Here is a 22,452-nt window from a genome sequence, read left to right as displayed (position 1 = left end):
AGAAGTTGAACAGATTCTTCCTCAATAATTTGTTAGTACCAGTAGTTTTATCTTTTCATAATACGTGAGAGTCAACACCATGCTTCTATATAAACACCTTGTTTTCTATTTATGTAACAACAGGAACCTGCCTACAGTTTCCTCTCACAGGCCACTAATTTTTTAGTATTGGGGTGGAAGCCTTCTTAGGTATTCTTATCCTACTACAGAATTTAGAAAACCAATACACTTCTAAAATTTAACTTTTATCATGCTAAAATAAAAATAAAGCAAAAAAAAAACCCTCTGTAAACAGTATCCCCTGCATGCTCAACATGTGCAACAGCAACAAACATCCTTAGCATCACATGAAATCAATATTTTTGCTGTTTTTCTTTATACACGGCTTCTGAAGGAAAACAAGGCAGCAAGCACAGTTCCTTCGGCTGCTGTTTTCATAAAATTAAAGCCCTTTCACTAGTCACTGTCAGCCTTTATATGAAAATTCACCTAGGAAACCAGACTCTATTTCCATATGCTCCCAAGGAAATGCTTGGATATAAAAGATTTGCAGGCATGTATATGTGAAAAACAACAGAAATAAAATGCCTCAAAATGGAAACCACTGTATCATTTTCTACATCTATTGTGTCAGTTCAGCAAAGGAACATTTTTTATCCTATGTTACAGTGTATCTTACTGCAAATACTTTGTAAGATTTACAGAATTCCAGCTGGGAAGTCAAATTCTGGGGCAAAATAGAAACCACTGAAAAATATTTTTAATTCGAATTTCAACAGAATCTGTATTATTGACTCTGGTTTGCTAGAGTACAATACAGTCTGTGTTATACTTTCAGAAGTGCTATATATATATTGTAACTCTAAGACCTTCTCTGTTTTCTTCACAGGAAATTAGTCTTTCCTAATTAATGTCATAAAATGTTACAGCATCACTGTAGCAATACTACAGCTAATGGTTCTGAATGAAAGCGTTGTCTCTACATTGTTTTCAAATGATTTTAAACAATTCTAACTTGCTGGATAAGGTCCTTTTCTCAGGTTTGTTCATGACATGGTCACTGTAATGTGGAAACAAATTACTTGGAAAGTGAAAAAAAAAAAAATCAACTTCTACCACTTTGTTTCCAAAATTTTTATATGTTGCTTTTATCATCTTCAGCAGAAAAGGGGGTAAGAGAGCCAGGATCAAGACATCAGTTATGCCAATAAGGATGTTTCTATTAAGATGTAAGATTTACTTGGAAACAGGGGAACTGGGAATCCATCTAACTAGGAAATTAACTAGGTGATGATTATTTATATTTTGGGGGTCAGAGAAAACTGTTATATCATACTGATGTGATCACAAAAAGGAGAGGGTAAAAAAATCCCAAAACAACACAAAGTCACCTGATGTGTATACAGGTATGTTAGAGACTGAAATATTACAATTTATGACTTAAACATGAAGGACTTTCAAAACTGTATTACAAAAGCTGCAGAAAAGACCACCACAGCCTGAATGGGGCTCTGAGAGGCCCTGGACTGCTCACTGATGAAGATAAGATAAAGTAATAACTCAGGGCTGGGGACATTCACAAAGCACAGGCTTAACACCTCAGGAGTAGAGACCACAGCCCCAGGGCTATCAGCTGCCAGGCTCACACAGACCCAAAGGGTAAGGGAGAGAGCCTTTGGGTGTGTGTCGGAAAAGCCTCTGGTGAGAGGCACAGTGACTGCCCATCCTCTGCTGTGCAGAGGAGCCCAGCTGAGGGCCCCTTCACTTGGGAAAAAAGCCGCATCCACGTGAAGGACAGAGGGGGTGACATGGCCCATCAAAGCCCTCCCCCCCAAAGGTGTCCCCAGACCCTGAACCAGAGATGATGCAACAGACCCATAGCGTTGCAAGGGACAGGGGAGGCACCCAGCTGTTCCCACCTGGCCCAAAGGTGTATTATTCCACTGGACTCTGTACTCTTTGGTGTGTGGCGGCGTGGCGCGGAGTGGCCACAGCGACGGGGGACTCTCACCACCAGCAGAGCAGATGGAGGGGAGCAACGAGACGTCGTTGGGACCCTCGGATGGGTGATGTGCTTCCACCTAACCCCTGTCCCCCCGCTCCCCCATGCACACTTCTGTTTCTTTCTTTTCTCTTTCCTTCTCCTTGCCTCTTTTACTATTAAATAAAATATATCAAATTTTTGGCACCAACATCTAACCTCGTTTGGTTTTAATCTCATTTTTGAGTGTATTTTGAACCTTCAAAGTTCTTTCCGGTTTATACAGAGACTTAATTTTCTTTGCTCTTCTGGGTTTAAACCGGATTGTTAACAAGGTAACATAAAAAAAAGTCTGATAAGCAACTCCTAAGTATTAGGCCTAGTGCATTGTGTAGTTTTTTAAACATTTACCAGTAGTTAATCCGGCAGTCTCTTAACACACAGAATCATGAAATATACCTTTTACTACATCCAGGAATGCTTCCCAGTTCTCCATTCCAGATGCATGCCATAGGTATATCCTGGGGCCCTATCAAATTCAAACACGGGAGAGTGACCTTGCTCTCTACTCCTGTGTGCTGCTCTCCAAGCAAGGGAGAGAGGGAGAGAGCACAGGGAGAGAGGCTGCAGGCTAGGCAAAGTATGATGCAGCAAGTCCCATAACCTATCTGTGCAGAGCCAGAATCCTGAAGTATACCCAAATATGTCATCTGTATGCTGCAAAAATACACAAGATAGTATTTAGCTGCATTTGCTAAATATATATACCTTATGTCGTTTCTTTAATAGCAAACCACATCCAGAGTATTTCAATTAATATGTAAATATGAGTAACTTACTTTTATTTCCAACCAAGGCCACAAGTGGCTGTGTTTCTGATTCTTCATTCACTTTTTTTACCACATTATACCAGTCTTCCAAATTTTCAAAACTCTGGCCATTGGTAATATCATAAACCAAGAGAATACCCTAAATAAAAAGACATGTTTAAAATGTTACAGATTGTAAAAGGATTTAACATGGTAAGATTTGCATGAATCTAAATTATTATTATCATAAAATAGAGCATTAACAATAATGGCAGCCTATCATTTGAGGGTCAGTTAAAGGAATTATAAATTTCTATAGTATACACGTTATCACAGCATTTGTCCTGCATTTCATGTGTTCCAAATTCACGTTAACTAAACTACAATGGTAGAAAACAATGGCAACACAGTGAAGAGCACAACTGGTTAGATCAGAAATATTACGAACTGCATATGCTTTATGAAAAACCCAAAATAGCATTTCACACTAATAGGAAGATAATTACACTGGAGAAGGACTTTTATTTTAACTTGTATTAGTTGCAGTTTCATTGTTTCCTTGTTCAGGAAAAAAAAAAAAAAAGGCAGCTCAATTTTACATTTCTGCAAACTGTCTGTCATGTTTCTGCTGTCTTTCGGTGATAAAGGTCGGATTCCATTCCTTCAGTATTGTAGAAGATAAATAAGAAATATTGGTGAGCTTTAAACTTTCAAAAGAGAACCTAAAGACATGGTCAGAAGTCAAAAAAGGAGTCCCATATATTTCAGAGGTTTTGGGCCAAGCTACAGGTGACAAATACTCAAAGCAGACAGTGATGATGATTGCTCTGCAGAGGCTGGAGCACTTGTTTTATGAGGAAAAGATGAACAAACCCGAATTCTTCAGCATGGAGAGGAAGCAGCCCTGGGAGGACCTAAAAGCAACCTTCCCATACCCATGAGCCAGGCTCTTCACAGTAGTGCATGGCAGGATAAAACTCAATGGGTATAAGCTGAAATAAGAGAAATTCAAATAATACCTAATGAAAAGCTTTTTCACCATGTGGAAAATAAAGCAGGTTGACCAAAGAGGTTCTCAGTCTCCATCCTTAGAGGTTTACAAGAAGGAACTCAATAAATCCTTGAGCAGCCTAGTTCCTTTTCTCAGTTGACCCTACTTAGAGAGTGTTTTACTACTCACCTCCTAACATCATTCCACCCTGAACTTTCTTAGGAATCTGTGATCAATACAACATGTAGCAACAGGTTTAACTCAATGCAAGAAGATTATAGCAAGGATACACACTAAAAACAAGCAAACAAACAAAACAAAAAGATCCCTATGGAGACTGTAAGAATAGCAAAGCTCTGAAATACACCACCTATTACAGTTACCAACCTGGAAATTTTTGAAGGTTGCTGGAAGTCATTACACATGGATAGCTTTGAAGGAAGGCAACAGATCCTATTGAGATTCCTCCAACTCCTACTTTCCTATGACAGCAATACCAATCTATCTCTTTTCTTCCAATGTTAACAACTCCTTGGCAAACTTGAGTTTTTTTCCTTATACTTACATAGTTGCTATTAATTTCTGAGGAACAGCTTTCATCAGTTCCTTCAAGGAAATTAAGAATTATGACACCCCACTTTTCCCTTGCTATCTTTCCTTCTTTACCAATCAAATCTAATATTAAACATCCACTTCACTCTTCCAACTTTGGTACAATTTATTCCTTAATATCTTGCATCTCTAAGTTAATCTCAGTTAATTTCTCCTATTTTTATAACTACCCAAATGTCTGGGCATATATGTAACTGTCTTTCACAATCTAAGTTCTGCTCTAACAAGGTCGTATTTGTGTTACTAAATGCTCAGTGGAAAAGAGGAAACTCAATCTAAAGGATAGGTATGGTACAGGTTAAAAAAAAAAAGCCAGCCATAATGCTGAAAGTTGTAAATGAGAAAGAGCACACAGCAATGCTTCTTTCACCAGCTGCTGAGTTCTCTCACCAGCTTGCAGAAGAGCAGACTATCTAAACCATCTTCAGCACTAATCAAAGTTAGATGAAAAAAAAATAAGAAAGTGTGAGCATTTAAGGTTAGCCAACTCTTTCTAACTAATTCTTCATCAAAATGTACTCTGCTTCATGTCCTCTAGACAACTGTAGCCTACCTACCCCTTTGGATGAAAGGGTATTCACAGTGGATTCACCATGGAAGAAATCATTTAACAAAGTTTGTAACTAAAGCTGACCTAACTTCCTTTTCGTCCCTTTCTTTGTGATCTAAAACACTGCTTCTAAAGCACATTCTTCCATTAACCATTTTTTTAGTCTTTTCAATATTTGCCACACTTAAGAAACAAAGATGGCAGGTATAACATCATAGAGATGCAAAAAAGGTAGCATGGCATCCAGGTCATAAAGAACACTTTCTGCTTAGATTTTCACCACAACAGCACTCTACAAGCAACTTATTATGACATAGATAATTAATGAAGGACTGGTTGTAACCCCATGGCTAAAATTTATTTTACCTTTATTTTATTTAACAGAGAAATCCCATAATTGCTTTCAAAAAAATACATCATATTTTCCACAAACTTACAGTATATGGAGTACAGACCAAATAGCATAAAAGCTGTTGTTTCCCTATTATGTGTGAGGAATTAAGGAGGAAAATTAACACTGGCACTTTTACACAAAAGTAGTGTATTTCCCTGCCATGAAAAAGGTTTGAAACACATGGTAGACAACATGCCAAGAACAGCATACTGATTCTCTAGTCTCCAGCAACGTGGCAAATAGTCCCTACTTGCATAATTGCACTCTAGTAAGAGAGAGACATTTTGCCTACATTAGTGCATATGTGAGTGCTTTTTGTTTTGGAATTATAGAGCATTTTCAAAAATAGGTCACTGGAAACTGAGAATATTGCAGAAATTATTTGCTGCTCCCTGGAGAAGGTAGAGTCTTCAGTACTCCTATTAACAAGCCAATTTATGATGTAGCATATGCCAGATTTTAAAGATAATTTAAACTAAATATGTGGGTAGGGGCAGCAATTACAGGTAAGATATGGGAGTGGTTCTGAAAGATTTACCACGCAAACAGCAGCAGTGTTATTTCAAAACTGAACTGCTAATATGGAAATGTTGTAACCAGGCAATATATTCATACTGATAATCAAAATTTAAGAGGCGTTTATGTCAAGTTTGTGTCAAGACTTGTCACAATAAAAGGAAGCTAGAGAAAACAATAATTAAAAACTTACGTTTTCTTCTTTATTTATCCTCAGCTACCCTCTTCTTATGACTGACTTTTGCATCAAGAAACTAAATTAACTTTCAAGTTTTCATTAATAATATAGGTCAGGCCAAAATTCTAGAGTATTTTTTCTAGTCACAGAATATTAATTTAGTAAAGAGCAACTTAATTGTTGCAGAAATGTGCAGATGAAAACAGTTTTTTGCAAATGAAAGCAGCTTACAGTCCACATATACTTAACCACTGCTGTCTTTGCTGATACTGAGGACATAGTCACTCAGATAGATACATGTGATTAAGTTGCCATAATTGAATGATTTACTGTCTATCAGTACAGCTGTGGCAACGGACTACACAATTACTCTCAGCATCTCTCAATTCTGAGATAAATGTGGTAGTTTTAAAGAGCTTTCAGTCAGTGTTGATTATTAACACCTTTTATTTATAAAGAACAAAGAGCTCTTTTTTCCCCACAGCTTGCAGGGTTCTTCTGCCCCATGACTGAAATTCAGCTACCGAGATGGGATGCAGCAATTACATTGTTCTAAATAATCAACATCAGAGAAAAAATGGGCAGGAGGAAAGCAACTGCTTCACAACAGCAAGTGAACTTCAATTTCTCCAACTGCAACCATGCAAGCAAATTATGCAAGTTCTCATGCTCAAATCTGCCATTCTTACTTTTAAACATGGCACAAGAAATAGGGGATCTCAATCAAAATATGGCATCTTAGCAATAACCCAACAAAAAGATCTATCCTAGAGAATTGATTCAGGTCTCATTAGGGAGAAGGAAACCTCCAGTGGCAAATTTTTGCAGTGAAGTATAGATGGATGCTCCACTTACTCTTCTTGATATCCTGATCAAATTTCAACCAAGATCAGGTGAACTGTGGACCATAATCTTTTCAATTGCTGTAGATTCTCGAAACTTCTATCTCCAGCTGGCCATAGGATTTTAGAAGTAGGCCTACCATACACATAGATTTCTGAGCACAAAAACAAGAATTCAGCCACTTATGATTTCTGAATCTCACAATGATTGAATAGACAGAAATCTAAACAAGGTTATGGGCATCTGCAAATACTGAATAAAGGCACAATGCATACTGTAGGTATGTTACAAACAATTCCACCCATGTAGTTTGAATTATTTAGATTTAAAGAATACACAGATGAACACAATTTCTGCAACAGATCCAAATCATCTGCTTTATCTGTAAGCTTGTGTACTTTATAAACCAGATGTTTAAAATCCCAGCTGCACCACATATGCTAAGTGCTACACATCATAGCCACATACACTTTCTTTGTAGCAACCTTCACCCGAATTATTTCAATATTTTAAAGGCTTTCTTGCACTGGGGAACCCTAAACTGAATTTGGAGTACTGAACACAGACTGAATTTTGGAGTACTGAACACAGTACTCCAAATGTAGCCTCAAAAATGTCAGACAGCATGATATTCACTTTCTTTGATTTGACTACTTCATTCTTACTAACACAGCTCAGTATTCAATTAGCTTTTACTGTTGCAAGGGTGCATTGCAAACTCAGATTCAACTGGTTTTTACCCCAATAAAACACCCATCCAAAACCTTTTTCCTCCAAAGCCATTTCACAGAATGACTGAGGCTGGAAAGGACCTCTAGAAGTCATTTGGTTCAACGCTCCTGTTCAAGCAGTGGCCATGTCCAGACAGCTTTCAAGTATCTCTGAGGATGGAGACACTACAACCCCTCTGGTCAACTTGGGCTAGTTCTCAGTCACCCTCACAGTAGAAAACGTGCTTCTGGATGTTCAGAAGGAATCCCCTCTGTTTCAGTTTGTGCCCATTGCTCTGGTCCTGTCAATAGACATTACAGAAAAAAGTCTTCCTTGCATCCTTCCTGCATGGATGTATATATATTGATTAGCCCTCTATTCTCCAGGTTGAACAGTTACAGCTCTCTCAGCCTTTCCTCATAGGAGAGATGCTCCAGACCATTAATCAACTTTGTGGCCCTTCACTGCACACTCTCCAGCTGATTCCCAGCTGGACAAGATTATTCTGTACCAGGTGCAGGACTTGGCATCTGTCATCACCTGAACCTCACAAGGTTTCTGTTGGTCCACTCCTTCAGCTGGTCATGGTCTCTCTCAGTAGCAGCCCCACCCTCCAGCACAGTGATCATTCCTCTCCAATTTGGCGCTATTCATAAACTTACAAACAATTTTTTGTTTCATTGTTAAAAAATTAGTAAAAGACACAACAACAGTACCAACCCTTAAAAAATAAAACTTATAATCACGTACCAGTAAGACATTGAGCTATAGACTTTTAAATCCAGCTGTCCATTCAGATTTTCAGTCAATTTATGGTCCACTCATTCCACCTGTTACCTCTACATATTGTAACAATATTATGGGAGATTATACCAAAGCCCCTGCTGAAGTGATGATAAATGACATCCACTGCTCTCCTCTCCAGAGCTAACCATCTAACCACAGACAGCAACCAAGTTGGCTGTGTACAGTTTACCCTCACCAACTCCATGCTATCTCTTCTCAATTACTTTCTTGCTGTTTTGTTGTCCATTCACAGGAAATTTTATCCATGTTTTAAAGGATTTTCCTTTATAAACTTGTTCTACTTTGCCTTTCCTTTTCTTATAAAAAGCTGCAGATGTTCAACATGAAATAAGCTTCTGCATAGAAATAAGCTGAAAGCAGTGCCTTTCCGAACTATTCATGGCATTTCATGAATAGATGAAAATAAAGACAGTTTTATGTGTCCTTAACAGGCACTGTTACAAAGCCAATAGAAAAGTGTGTTAGAAGTCAATTCTGATTATAAGAAGCCTCTTACAGACGTTGGCAATACATGCCAACACTGGGAGAGAAAAATCACTAGTACATTAAAAAAAAATTAAGGTTACAATGAGGACTGGGGGAAGATAAAGACAAAGAGATTGGACGTAGGAGCTTTTTGTTAATGTGTCCTGAATGACTGAAAAAAGAAATCAAACTTTAGTGTTATTGATATCAACTGTTTACCCACTTTGGGCACTGGTATTAACTTTTTGACCTGGTATTTTTAGTAAGAAACTCCTACGTTTATCACCAAATTCAATACAGACAAAGCTAATAGCCTTTTATTTCCTTCATTAAATTTACTTTGGGCATATGGCAACAATTTGTGATTAATCAAATTCCCTCTGTCTTGGAAGCCACTTTCTCCTATTGCTTGGTATATCTGTAACAGGTCAGCAAATCATTTTTTATTTAAAAAACAAGAATATGTTATAAAACAGATGCAACAGCTAAAAACATTCAGACATTTTTTTGAAAGTGACAAAATGTTACATTGACAAGTTTGTCTTTATCCAATTAACTAATAAATCCCAGTCTCTTTCACTAGCCATTCCTGTGTTGTATAACATTATCTAATAGCACATGTTATGCCTATTGTTCTCATTACAAACTACAAATTAAGGAACAGAGTACCTTTTAGGATTACTCATGCTAAGAAGTTTGGCATATATAATACATCCTCCTAAATCTCAAAATGACTCAAGATACAGTTATAATACTTAGCTCTTAATCCTACCATCCACTTTAACTTGCTTAGTTAACCTGAAGATAAAATTAATTTCCACTGAATAGGAGTCTGCAAAAATATTTAGCTACCTTGTTGTCTCCTTTTGTTTGCCCTCTTATAACCCCAGTTGCATGCATGAGTTTAATGGTGTAGGATTGTTCTTAATTTCCTCCTTCTACCTTTTCCCCCCAGGAGGCAGCTGTTCTGAAAGCAACCACTCTATCTACCATGTGGATATCCAAACAGCCTTTACTATTTACTATGATTGCTTTTCTTAACTCAAGACACAAAGCCTGGAAACAACCATCTGTTCTCGAGAGTTACTCAGTTATATAAATGCACACTCTTGCTTTGCTTTTTATGTCAACTCTAAAAAATTAGCTACACACCAAAATTAATGTATTAATATCAATTAAGTTTAGATTGAACAGACATTCAACATTTTTGAGATTTATTAAACAACCACCTAAAAGCCATATATATGTATGTATAATTTTAAGAACAAAGATTCAATTAATTTTATATCATGGCTATAGATACAATTATCAGCATTTATACTATACCTGAGCTCCATAAATATATTTATCCAGCATTTTGCCTCCTATCGTTTGTCCCCCTACATCCCAAACTTGAAGAGTAATATTCAAATTTCCTGGAAAAAAAATTATACAGATATAGTGTAACTTGGAAAATTTAGACACAAATATATTCAACAACAATAGCTTTTAAGAAGTATACAAGAAATAGGAATTAAATATCAAACCAAAAATTATTGTATCATTTGGGAAAAAAGTCATTTGTGTCCAACTAAATTATTAACATACAGTAAAACTACAGCTAGTTATTAACATATCTAATATTAACAGAAAATAATTGGAATTGCATAAAGTATAACACTCCTGACTAGAAATTACATAACATATTCCACTGACAAAACATGTAAAACTTCATAAAGAACGTTCTGTAGTGTGGTACTTGGAACTGAAAGGTAACACAATGAATGCCAATTTATCCACATTATTTCATACTGTGTGTCCCTTCCTCAGCCCCTCTCCAAATCTTCCTTACAATCAAGAAGCGAGAAGAATCTTCATGGTAACTTCATTTTGGAAGTGATGCTACCAACAGTACTACCAACAGTAGTATACAGTTACAGAATTATATACTTGACAGAGTAAAAAAATAGAAATACTGACACACATCTAAGTTGAGGGTGCAAACTATGATTACTTCCTTCACTCACCACTTCAAAGCACAAAGCTAAATTGGACATGATTTACATAATTTCATCTTCGAAGAATCTACACCAAGAATAGACCTTCCTTTCTACTCTAAATGATTTTTAAGCTATGTTGCAACTGTTAGCAGGTTTTTAAAAACAAAACTAACAAAAAAATCACTGAAAATACAGAGTATTTAATATCCTACAAATCATACATATTCTGCAAGCCAACTCAGCAACTCACAGATCAAAAATACACACAGAAAGGTATGTCACCATGTACATACAAATATATTAAAGTATGATTTCTCACATTTTGCATGGTAAGAGCCGTTTTCAGAACTGTACTGATTACCTGGGAGCACCAAACTCTAAGATTAAGGACTGACAAAATTTTTTCTAATCCACATATAACTCACATGACATGTTAATACCAATTCTACATACTCACAAATAATCACAACTGCCTATTAATTTTACTCCTAGATGTAAAAACATGCAACAAATTTCACATCACAACAACTGAAAATCAAGTGAAAACGAACGCATTATTTTGGGTTGCTAAGAAAGACATATTCTTACTTCAACCACTTTATGTAGTTGACACTTCTGATTTTATACCACGTGATCCATAGAGCTGTAAATTTATAACTAACATGCTCGCATTGGTTACACAAGGGAATGTGCTCCATGGAAATGTGAAATCAACCAGCAAATTGTAACTATACAGCTGAATGTATGCTACTCGTGGTGTTATTTTTATAATGCACCTTGCTTTAATCTGGTTAAAAGAGCAGATTTCCAAAACTACTACCTTGGTCTCAAAAATATAGAGATGAATGTGAGACAGTACTATTAAGCTACACTGAGTTTTATGTAATAGTAAGAGGATTTCATGGAGAGCTTAGAAAACACATCATAAACACTCCAATTCAATAAAGGCAACCTTTTATAGTCAACAAAAAGCTTATTTGTTTTGATAGCACATATAGTAAGTATTAATTAGTTAATTATTTTAAAAGCTTAGAACATAAATGATTGCAAACAATGCAGGAAAGTCTTCCATAAAGCACCTGGCATGGATAAACTAATGCACCCACAGTCTGAAAAGACTATACATCCTCAGTGGGTAAACAAGCCATGCAGGCTCAAAGGCTCACCATGCTGCAGTATTCTACCCCTATGTATTCTACTGGAAGTCACATGTCATTCATGTCAGCTACTCTGAAAAAAAAAAGCCCTTTATAAATACTATCACTTTTAAACAAAATAATTTTCAGATGCCTAATTTTGTGTTCAAGTGCTCTAAAAAATTTCAACTTGATTTTTCCTCCTAAGGAAGTAAGTATGCACAGCATACTGGGCTTTGTATCTGGATAATTGCATGGAATAACATGAGAAATTTTAGTGCAATAAGTTAAATTAAATAGTCTAACTATGACTGTCCAACTAAAATATCTCCTATTACAAATTATTTATTCTGCTTCATTAACAACAGAAAAAAGAAACAGGGGAAAAAAAAAGATTGGTATGTTCATTTAAAGTGAACTCCTCCTTAATTAGGACCTCACTAACTATGAAATTCATACTGATCATCTCCTGTGCAAAATGCTTCATTTTCCCTTTTATTTCAATTAGGTTCTGTAATATTTGCTTTGTGCTCAGATTGATTCTGGGGGAGAAAGAAGGATGTTAGGATTATTCTGACAAAAAGAAAAACTGCAGGCAATTTACCTAGCAAGTGTTTAATTAACAACTCTGATAGTAGCACATACAGTTTTCTGCACAAAGTTTGAAATCTTTTATTTTTTCAATTTAACAGGAACATACAAACATACAACAAAACAAAAAAAAAAAGCATAAGACAGTTCTTAGAAACAGTCTTAATACACCAATAAAAATAACTGAAGAATCCCATCAAAATAACATGGAATACACTGATAAGGAACAAGAAAACTCCAGCTCCTCTTTTGTCTGTAGAAAATGCACACAAGTGTAAAGCTGAAATACACGAGGCAGCCCAGCGCGGGTGTGTAGACTGCTTCTGGTATGAACTGAAGCCACTGGGCTGCTGCAGCACTGACCCTGCAGGAGGACACTTGGTGCACTGGTTAACCTTATTTGAAGCGCTGCACAGTCAAGATGGAACTAAAAACACAAGTCTGACCACTTTTTACACCAATGACTTTTAAAAAAATCCTTTTAACAGAAGAATCCTGTTTACTGAACTGCACCCACAACCTCCCAAAAAGTATACAACTATGGCTCTTAAGAGTCTCTATCAGCAGACTCTCTGACTAACAGATACACTATTTAAGCACTAAAATCTACACCATGGTTGCATCCAGACTATACAAGATTCTGCATCAATAAATATGATGAAACCGATTTGCACTTTAAAAAAAGTATTTTGAACAAACTGCATGAGGTGAATTTTTCATGTTGAACACTGAAAGTCACATTGTTCAAAATTTATCAAAGGATTTCTGATTTGTATTAAACTCTATTTTACAATGTAAAGTATTTAATATTTTCACTGCAAAACTGCATTAGTTACTAAAACAACTGGAGACAAATGCCACTTTTATCTTAAAAAATAAAAAAACCCCAGAAAAACAGTACTTTATTTTATAAGTTGTAATGTATTTCAATGTGGCCTAATGTAAACTGTGCAATTCTAGAAACCCATAATTTTAACTTCTGGAATCTTTGTTTATGTTGAAGAAGAAAAAAATCAACTACTGAACCATAGTTATTCATCAATTCTCCTACTGAATAAGTGAAATTGAGTCTTTTTTTCCTACTGATACACACATAATTTCTGTGCAGTGGTATGAATTAACCTTTCGAGTAAACACAGCAGCTCTGCAAACCCAGAAATAATCAAGAAATTAGAAAAATGCACTTACTAAAGTAACGTTTCCCATTCCAGTATTTAGAAATGCTACCTCCCTCCCTCTCACTTCCCACAACTAGTCCAGTTTACCTATAAAACAGAGAGCCATATATACCTAAACACATATATAGGCATAGGCAAAACCAGAATGACAACCTACAGAAAAATGTTTCTTCCTGAATATGAATACTAATGCTACTGTTTTGAGGAAAACAGATGTACAGACTTTTTGGTGCTATTTTTACCTGCATTCTGATTTTATTACAAAATAAACTATGAATGAATGAAATTCACACACAAAATAAACTATGAACAAAAATGAATGAAGCAATAGTTGATAATTTTCCAAATTTTCTACTCAACAAGAATATTTAGAATCCCAGCAATGTACTAGTAGCTTCTGTATGCTTAACAGCTGGAAAAAAATTTGCAAAGTACAAGTTCTCAGCATGCACACTGCATGATTTGTGTACACATTCCACTTGCAAGTACTGCTGTTAAGTATTATGCACACTGGTATTTTTAGAGGTATGAGCAGGACAATAAAAAAATTATTCTGTTGATTTTATGGAGAAATAAGCACTGGAATTTGGTACTTTATCACTCACCAGATACTAAAAAAGTACAGCAAAATGGCCTAACCATAACAGTGAACACAGAAGTAGTGTGAAAAGATTATTCTGTTTCACTTAAGAAAATATATAAACATAATGAAGAAATTATTTGCAATATATATTTTTAAAAAAAGTTAAAGAACTGCATATATTTTCTAATAACTTCAGGTTACAGATAAAATGCTTAATTTCTGGGTTTGCTTCCCTCCCCACCCTTCACAAGGAGAAGACAGAACTATAGAACCTGCATCAACTTTATCAAATCTCACTACAGCTTTTAATAATTACATATACTTTTTCTAACTTCTGATTTCTGAATCCAGAAGTAAATGTTTTTAATTATATACTTGCATATTTAGAATATGAGCACACAAAAGTCAGTGAAAAGACATATTTTAAACCCCAATTGTTCAGAGACAAACTTAACCAGCAATTATTCTTTTTTAATTATTTCTTTGCATTTTCCACACAGTGTGCTGCAACTGGCATCTAAATAGTTTCTTTCCTGTCGTGAAGTGAAACATCTTGAATGCTCAAACTGTATTTTTATGAGTGCCAAGGGACCCTAAATTTTAGTGGTCTATTAAATACCAGCAATTTCATGCTGCCTTGCATAAAACAGCATTCGCATATTAGACCACTGTGAGTCCATAGCTGCATTATGTTTCTCTCACACAACTCAAATATGAATTGTGTATTTCATTTAAAAACATATATATTTCTTTCAAAATACATATACTTTTTCAATTAATATGTTTAAAGTTCCATTTCATTGTTGTGTGTTACACTAACCACATGGAAAGTGAGTGCACTCAAGCAGGGATAATAAAATTCATCAATATAGATAGCATTCCTTTTATTTGAATTCAGTGCTTTACTTAGAGACGTAAGTTGAAAATGCATAACTCTTTGTCACCTGGCAAAAATGTACAAACAAAATATTCTCTGAACAACCTAATTTACTTTGCCATAAAAATCACTGCACTAACCTTATTTAGTACACATTACTCTGACAAATCTGTTTCTGCAAGTCTTGCTGCCACCCAACCTTTCAGTGTTAGTTTTTATTCTCTTACCTGGCAATAATATCCTTTTCAAGAAGAAGTCCAGTCCTATGGTTTGTTTGTACTGTTTTCCAAATGTTTCTTGAGCAAAACGTGTAGCTAAGGATGTCTAAAACAGAACAGTATCAAATTGTCATTTTAAACAGCAATAAACTTTATGTTAACCCAGAAGTATGAAATACAGTTAAGCACTTTTTAAATCAATGAATGCTAACAGTGTTCATGGACTTGGATTGACAAGCACTCCAGTCAGTTTCAACATAATAACAGGAGGTGGCAAAGGCTACTAATTTATGCAAAAAGAAGCAAGGTGCGTATTTGCTTTGATTTCAAAAATACTGTAACAGTCCTATAACAAAATGTTACACAGATTTTCATAAGGTATCATTAGTATGCTCAAACTGACACAAATCTAAGTGGCACTATCTGTACCTGAAGATCTTAGCACTTTTAAAAAGCATTCATTTCCAAAACAAGGGTCCTCCCCTAGTAAAGAACACCATGATCCCAGACCTCTTTCTGGGAGGGAATAGAGATCTGCACAGTGCAGAATCCCGCAGGGGGCTCCTAACTGTGCCAAGATTTCTGCCTCTGTACATCAGTTTCAGGATCAGGGATTACAGGAACTCTGCGATGGGAAGGGTACTTTCTTGCACACAGAAAAAAAAGCTGAACTCATATAAGAATGCATATTTAAAGAATCATTCCTTTCAGCAGAACTTTGAAAACTTATTTCTTCAGTTCGTATTTTGTGGATTTATGAAAGCAAACCAATACATTGTTGACATAACAATAAGCTTTTACTATATACTGCTAAAAAGATACAAAACTAACCTAGATTAACTACTGAAGCAAGGCATTTATATTCTGTCAGTAACAATTTTGTGGCAATTTAAGGTCTCCATTCAAGACAAAAATTAAAAAAAAAAAAGGTGGGTGGGAGTAGAAAAGGAAAGAACACAAAAAGCCCACAAAACAGAAAAGGAGAAAACAGTGGTACAATCATAAACAATATGGAAATTTGTATTGTGAAAAAAATTAACACTAAATATTAAAAATTATAAAATACAACCCACATCAAAATAGTGTACACTTAAAAATCTCTTGTTGACATGACATTTGTAAATATAAATACAAATTAACTACAGAAAAAAATAATCTAAATATTTATTTACCTATTTAGAGAAGGAAAAATACTAAGAGGCTAACAAAACCCTTACACTGTCTGAGAAAACTCAAAACGGGCCAGAAGGGCTTTTTCTTGCCAGTTTTCCATTCATCAAGACCTGAAGAGATGAGTTACTCCAACTGTTACCAGAAATTGCTGTTAAGAGCACATTAAGTCAAAAATGCAAGAGCAAAATAATGCCAACAGTTCTGAGATATGAGAATAGGCAAGGTCTATGAACAGAAGGTTATAACAAAGATCTAAATTAGGCTAATGATGTCGAATGTACAAACTTTTTTTTTGCATTAAAACATGATCACCAGAGCTCCAGCATTAAAGCTCTAGTATGAATAGGCAAACATTTATTCAACTATTAAATTTGCTTTTAAGTAAATAAAACGAGATTTACTGTTTTCATGTTTCTATATCATATTTATATTCCTATCACTCCCATATATATAATGAATTATATGATATCAGAAGATATGTTTAGGAAACAATCCAATAAATCAGTTACAGCTTATGGCAACATTTTCATTTACTTCACTGAACTCAAGCCCCAAGAGGATTAAAAATAAATAAACAAATGGGGAAAAAAGCAAGTAAACTAGAAATAGCATAAGTATGCTTATATATTTATATCACTGTGGAAAGGGGGAAGACCACAGAGGATGAATCGTGAGAAGATTCATCGTGCCTCAGGATGAATCGTACTTCAGCTATGTGACAGTAATACTAACAACATACACAAAATAAAATTCAATACAGATTCAGACTGCAGTATTGAAGAGTCAGTAGAACTGATTCATTTAATCCCAACAGTTAGCATGTCAAGATTACAAAGACATTATCTTTAATCTGTCATGACCTTAAAGATGTAGATGAGAACAAGATGGCTGCATGAATACACCATTCAGTCTTCTTGAAATGTACCTTTTTGGAAAAGTAACTAGAGCCTAGAGTACAGGTACAAGGATCATTTGACTATATCATCAAATTCTATATTCTTCAACACACTAATTTAGATCCTCATTAAATAAGTAACCACTCCCTTCTTGTTTTAAAGGCTCAGTAAATATTAGTTTATCATTCCATTATACTCAGTGTTCCCTGAGGACTTCTACAGGTGTTAGTAAAAATAAATGATATACATTCAATTAACAGCCAACCTGTAAGAGCAGGAAGTAATCAACAGCATGGCAAAGTCCACTTAAACAGTTTTTCTCTACTGTGCTCTTGAATGCAAAGGAATTTATAGCACAAAATCATTGACTAACTCCCTTTTAAATTTTTTCCTAATAAATGTTAGAGCTCAAGGAAGGTGTTGGATTACCAGTCTAGGGTCCTCTATTTATTCACAAAACAAGCATTTATCCACAAAATGCTAAGAGCAACAGTCCAAACTTCTTTACAACAATAAACAAAGAAGTTATGTCAATGCATATTCAAGTACCTTTACAATGCAAATACTCCCTTCAAATCCCAGAAGTGTTCACTGCCATGCTTGCCATAAAAGATTTTGCTCAACAGTTTTAACTGAGAGGATATGTTGAATATAATCTATATAAGAAATAATGGAAGTTAAATAATGGTTCAGTAGAACTTTAGTTGTAAAAATAAATAAGTAATCAGTGATTGTTTTTTAGAAAGGTTGCGTTCCATACAATTCCACCCCTTAATGTTGGGGTCAGAGAACAGTACGATAGCACAAAGGCCTTGTTCCTTTGCCCCTCTACCAAGACAACCAGGACACCAGCTTGCAGGGCAGAATTTCCAGCTAAAATTCCATCAGTTTGGAAGGTTCATACACTTGCCTTAAATACTTCAAAGTGAAGGTCGACATCCTATTCTAAATATCAATACACTATTGAAGGCTGGTGTTAAAAAGCCCCTCCTTTCAGACAAGAAAACATCTTTGGGTGCTAACGTACAGCAACCAAGATAGCAGTAAAAAAAAAAAAAATACAGTATTCTAAGCGCAAATTACAATAGGATATTTGGCAAGGTGTTTTTGAAAGAAGCAAAGACGGAATTCAACCTTACATGAAAGGCATGACAGTTTCTCACTTCTGTTTTTCAATGTCAATAATTCGGTATGAACTGCTGACATGCTGTTCCTAAAGGCCTACATAATGAGTAAATAGGAAAAAAATCAAACAATATCTATGAAATAAACTGAAAAATCAATAAATTGAAGTAAATTGAAAGTCAAACAGAACAAGCAATGATAGCCATCTCTGAAAATGACTACTCACCAGGGCAACCAGAAACTTGTAGAGAAAACCCCACCAATGACAACTCTTTGAGTAAAGTCCTACAGAATAAAGTTTTGAGAAAGCAGTGATAAAGTGTAATATCATAGTTGGAAGAAAGAAAACTAAACCCAAAATTCAATTAGATGCAAGCACATAGTTCTGAAGCCATGAATTTGCACCAATGTACAAACTTCAGCCACTAATTGAAAATCCACTTTCCAAAAAACCACGTCTCTATCCCTTCCCTCACTCCCTTCTAGAACGTCAATGCCATTATCCATGCACAGCTACACCCATCCCTCAGTTATGTCCTATCCGAGTGGCAAAAATTTTAGGACAAACAAAATAAAAACAAACACTAGGCTAAATAATGAAATGCTTTAACTGCCATAAAAACACACAGCTGTCCAAGCTGATGTCCTTCCATCCCACTCCTAACTACTGATGCAACTTTGTTCACTGAAAAAGTGAAAATTATCATAACTTCTTGACATTTGACGTAGATCTATTTGATGCAGCTGGGCCAATCAGCACAGCACACTTCATTCAATTTTCCATTTGCAAGACTCAACAGTGATAACAATATTTTTGTCACCATCGATGAAGTTTTTGAGCCCGACTGTAACAAGACAATTCAGAATTGCCACAATGCTTAAAAATCTGGTATCCTAAAAAACCCTAAAGTAAGCAGGACACTACTTTTTATGCCAGCCTGTTTTAGCTCCTGCAAACTCCCATACCAGCTTGAGCATTCATTCTTTCATTTTCATCATCCATTGTTAACAGAAGGAAAAGGTAGGCTGTTTCTGCTACCACACTTCAGTCCCAGCTACAACAGATAGCAAATAAACAGAACCTCGGCACACCTATTTTTCAGGACCTCCCTTCCCATGAATAGCTCCAGGATTTGCTTCCACAGGCCCAAAACATTTTTCAACAGTAGCAAATCATAGCATTCTACCTCAAATCAGCATCCTTGTATATTTCAGTATTAAGCCAATCTGTGCACAAAAAGAGTAGAAATACTTGGATCATAACATTTTTTTTTCAATCCATACTAGTAATGCTGGTTTATTTTAATGGAAAATCATTTCGGCTCAGGAAGAGAGGGCTGATTTAAAACTTAGACATGTAAGGCTGCTGTGTCTATACGTGCCCTTCCTATACACAAAATCAAAGAGCCAACTGCTATTAATAATTGCTGTTTATTTTCATCTCACATTGTCCCCACTTCTGATTGCTTTTTAGATTTTCTTAGTTTGTCTAGTTCATTAAAATCATTCTCTATTATCTTCTGACTAACCAGTCTTGCTTCCCTCAATTTTCTTTTTCACAGTTCACCATTACCTTACCATCTCTATTTTATTCTAAGAGTTTTACAGATTCTGCTCTGTCTCACTTCTCTTATGCTTTCTTCCATTTTTACTCTTCTCTACTTGAGTTTGCTCTGGCAGTGCTTATTGCTACCCTTAAAATTCTAGGTCTCCAATTATCCATTCAATCACCTCAAAACAAATGACTAGAAGCACAGCCTCCCCCCCTTGCCTCACAGATAGAGTAATTCCTTGCTAGGGTAAGTACAAATACTACCCTTAGCTTGAACTGACACTGATTTGTTTTTAAGCTGCCACTAATCCTTGCACAAGACCAGAGTCACATTGCTTCTAAGCAATAGATGAGGAAAACAGAAAGCAAGTTTCCACCTGACCCACAACAACAATTTTTTTTTCTTTTTAAGAGGGGGCAAAAGACAGAAGTCAAATGTGAACACCTCATACTAAACACAAGATACAGTATTCCAGACATATCCCATCATTTTCTACACTCCTCCAGTCTCATGATCCCAGAGTGACAGAGGAAGAGAAAAACTAACACCTTGCACAGTAAAAGAGATTTTAAGTATGCATGTGTGGAAAGACCAGCTACAATCCAGATGTGCAAGCCAGGCAATTTAGAGTTGAAAACACATAGACATACACGTTTTAACAAGTAAGCAGAACAAGTAGCCAACAAAAGAGAGGAACCTCAACAATTTAGACTTCTGAGGTGCTTGAAATAGCACTAGGTACATTTTATCTTCCCATTCCATGACCCAATTGCTTCTCTGTTTTTACAAGACCTTACAACAAATCTGTTATGTCATGTGTGTGCTGCCAGGCCATTGGGATGGCACGAAGGAGCCTCTATTACAGCATCATCTAGGGGGGACAGGAGGAAAAGCAGCCCACCAGAGTACTGCTGCTGTTCATGCTCAATAACCTGCCCTGGAAGCATGAGATTCCCAGAGTCAGCAGGAGATGCAGTGAGTGGCAGCTCCTGTGAGAGAGGTAGGAACCACCAGGAATATACATCAAAACTCAAGAACGCTTGAAAGCCCACGTTTGGCGAGAGGGCTTGCCACAAGCTGCTCAACAGCAGTAGTGAAAGGACTCTTCAGTTTTAATTAAAAACTCCTGGGAAATGCTACCAGTGAAGCAGCACTTCAGCTGTCAATTCTGTGCATTTATTATGCTCTCATCACACAGCTGGTTGGAATTGCCCATCTACTGACTCAGATGAACACAATACCACTTCAGACTGGGCTTAGAATTGCTGGAAACATAAAAAAATGTTTTGTTTCTTCATAGAGCTCTGAATAAGTGAGCAAAACCACATGTACTCTCACTAAGAGCTTATTCCTATTAATTTAAGGCAGTTCATTTAAATATTCATTTAAACTTTTCATATGAACTGTGAGTCAGGCAGAATTTCTTCTCCCTATAATTTCAGAAGTAAACGACAGAGGAAAAAAACTGCATACTTCAAGCACACAATAAATTTAAGTGTATCTCACAAAATTATTTGGGCTCCATATGACAATAGATATGTTCAAGTGTATAGTTAAGATCAGTTACTACTTTAATGGTTAAGAAAGCAGCCCCTCTTTTGCCTTCTTTGGTCTCTCCTTCTCAAAACTTCTCTTTCATAAAGAGAAATTTGTTGGATTATTGTTTGATTGTTTTATTGTCTGATTATTGTTGAAAAATAAACTTTTATAAACAGGATTTCATTATGGTGATTATAGATAGGGGAAAAAAACCAAAATCATAAAAGTTACAAACGAAAACTAAATGGACCCAGCAGTGCCTTTTCAAACTCTGGAATACTAACTCCGCTAGATGCAAACTGTTCTGTCCAGCTCGGGAGGTTGGTAGCTCTGCATCCAAAACGAAGGGCACCTGCAGACCCTTCTAAGCGACCTTCCCTGCTCGTCCTTTCGAGGGGAGCCGCGAATCCACGTGCTCCAGCCCGGCCCGAGCCCTCCGCGCCCGGGGCACTGCAGCCACCGAGAACTTTGGGCTATTCCAGCGACTCCAGCCAAGGAACTCCTGCCTCCAGCGCGCCATCAGCAGCGCACGGGGATCAGAAGGAAACTCCGTCAGCACCACAGGAGTTACGTTATTCGCCGCTCCTTTTCTTACGGCTCAAGAAAATTGGATTACAGTCGTGTACGTCTATTTGTTGACGATGCCTCCTCGGGTGCGGAAGCCCCGTCAGAGGGTCTGGCTGCCGGGCACGGCGCGGATACCGGCGGGAAGCCCGCGTCTCCCGTGCAGGGCCTGGAGCCCAGGGG

The 22,452-nt window shown here is 36.4% G+C and overlaps 1 protein-coding gene across 5 annotated transcripts in view; it reads right to left on the bottom strand.

Moving 5' to 3' along the window:
* Positions 1–18,959, bottom strand: part of RAB28 (RAB28, member RAS oncogene family) — a 57,991-nt gene extending 39,032 nt beyond the window's left edge. For all 5 annotated transcript variants that reach the window (XR_001859790.1, XR_001859792.1, XR_001859791.1 and 2 more), the window contains exons 1-4: positions 18,840–18,959; positions 15,429–15,525; positions 10,184–10,272; positions 2,821–2,950 (exon numbers count right to left, since the gene is read on the bottom strand). Coding sequence is in view for 2 of the 5 variants with exons in the window: in XM_017727612.1 (XP_017583101.1) it covers positions 2,821–2,950; positions 10,184–10,272; positions 15,429–15,525; positions 18,840–18,944 (421 nt within the window). In the remaining 3 variants the exon portion in view is untranslated. The remainder of the gene's footprint in view (positions 1–2,820; positions 2,951–10,183; positions 10,273–15,428; positions 15,526–18,839) is intronic.
* Positions 18,960–22,452: the final 3,493 nt, after the last annotated feature.

The sequence above is a fragment of the Corvus brachyrhynchos genome, unplaced genomic scaffold, assembly GCF_000691975.1.
Source record: "Corvus brachyrhynchos isolate BGI_N302 unplaced genomic scaffold, ASM69197v1 scaffold80, whole genome shotgun sequence".
NCBI lineage: Eukaryota > Metazoa > Chordata > Aves > Passeriformes > Corvidae > Corvus > Corvus brachyrhynchos.
The sequence above is the reverse complement of the archived record's forward strand: the minus strand, read 5'-3'. Positions and strand labels throughout refer to the sequence as shown.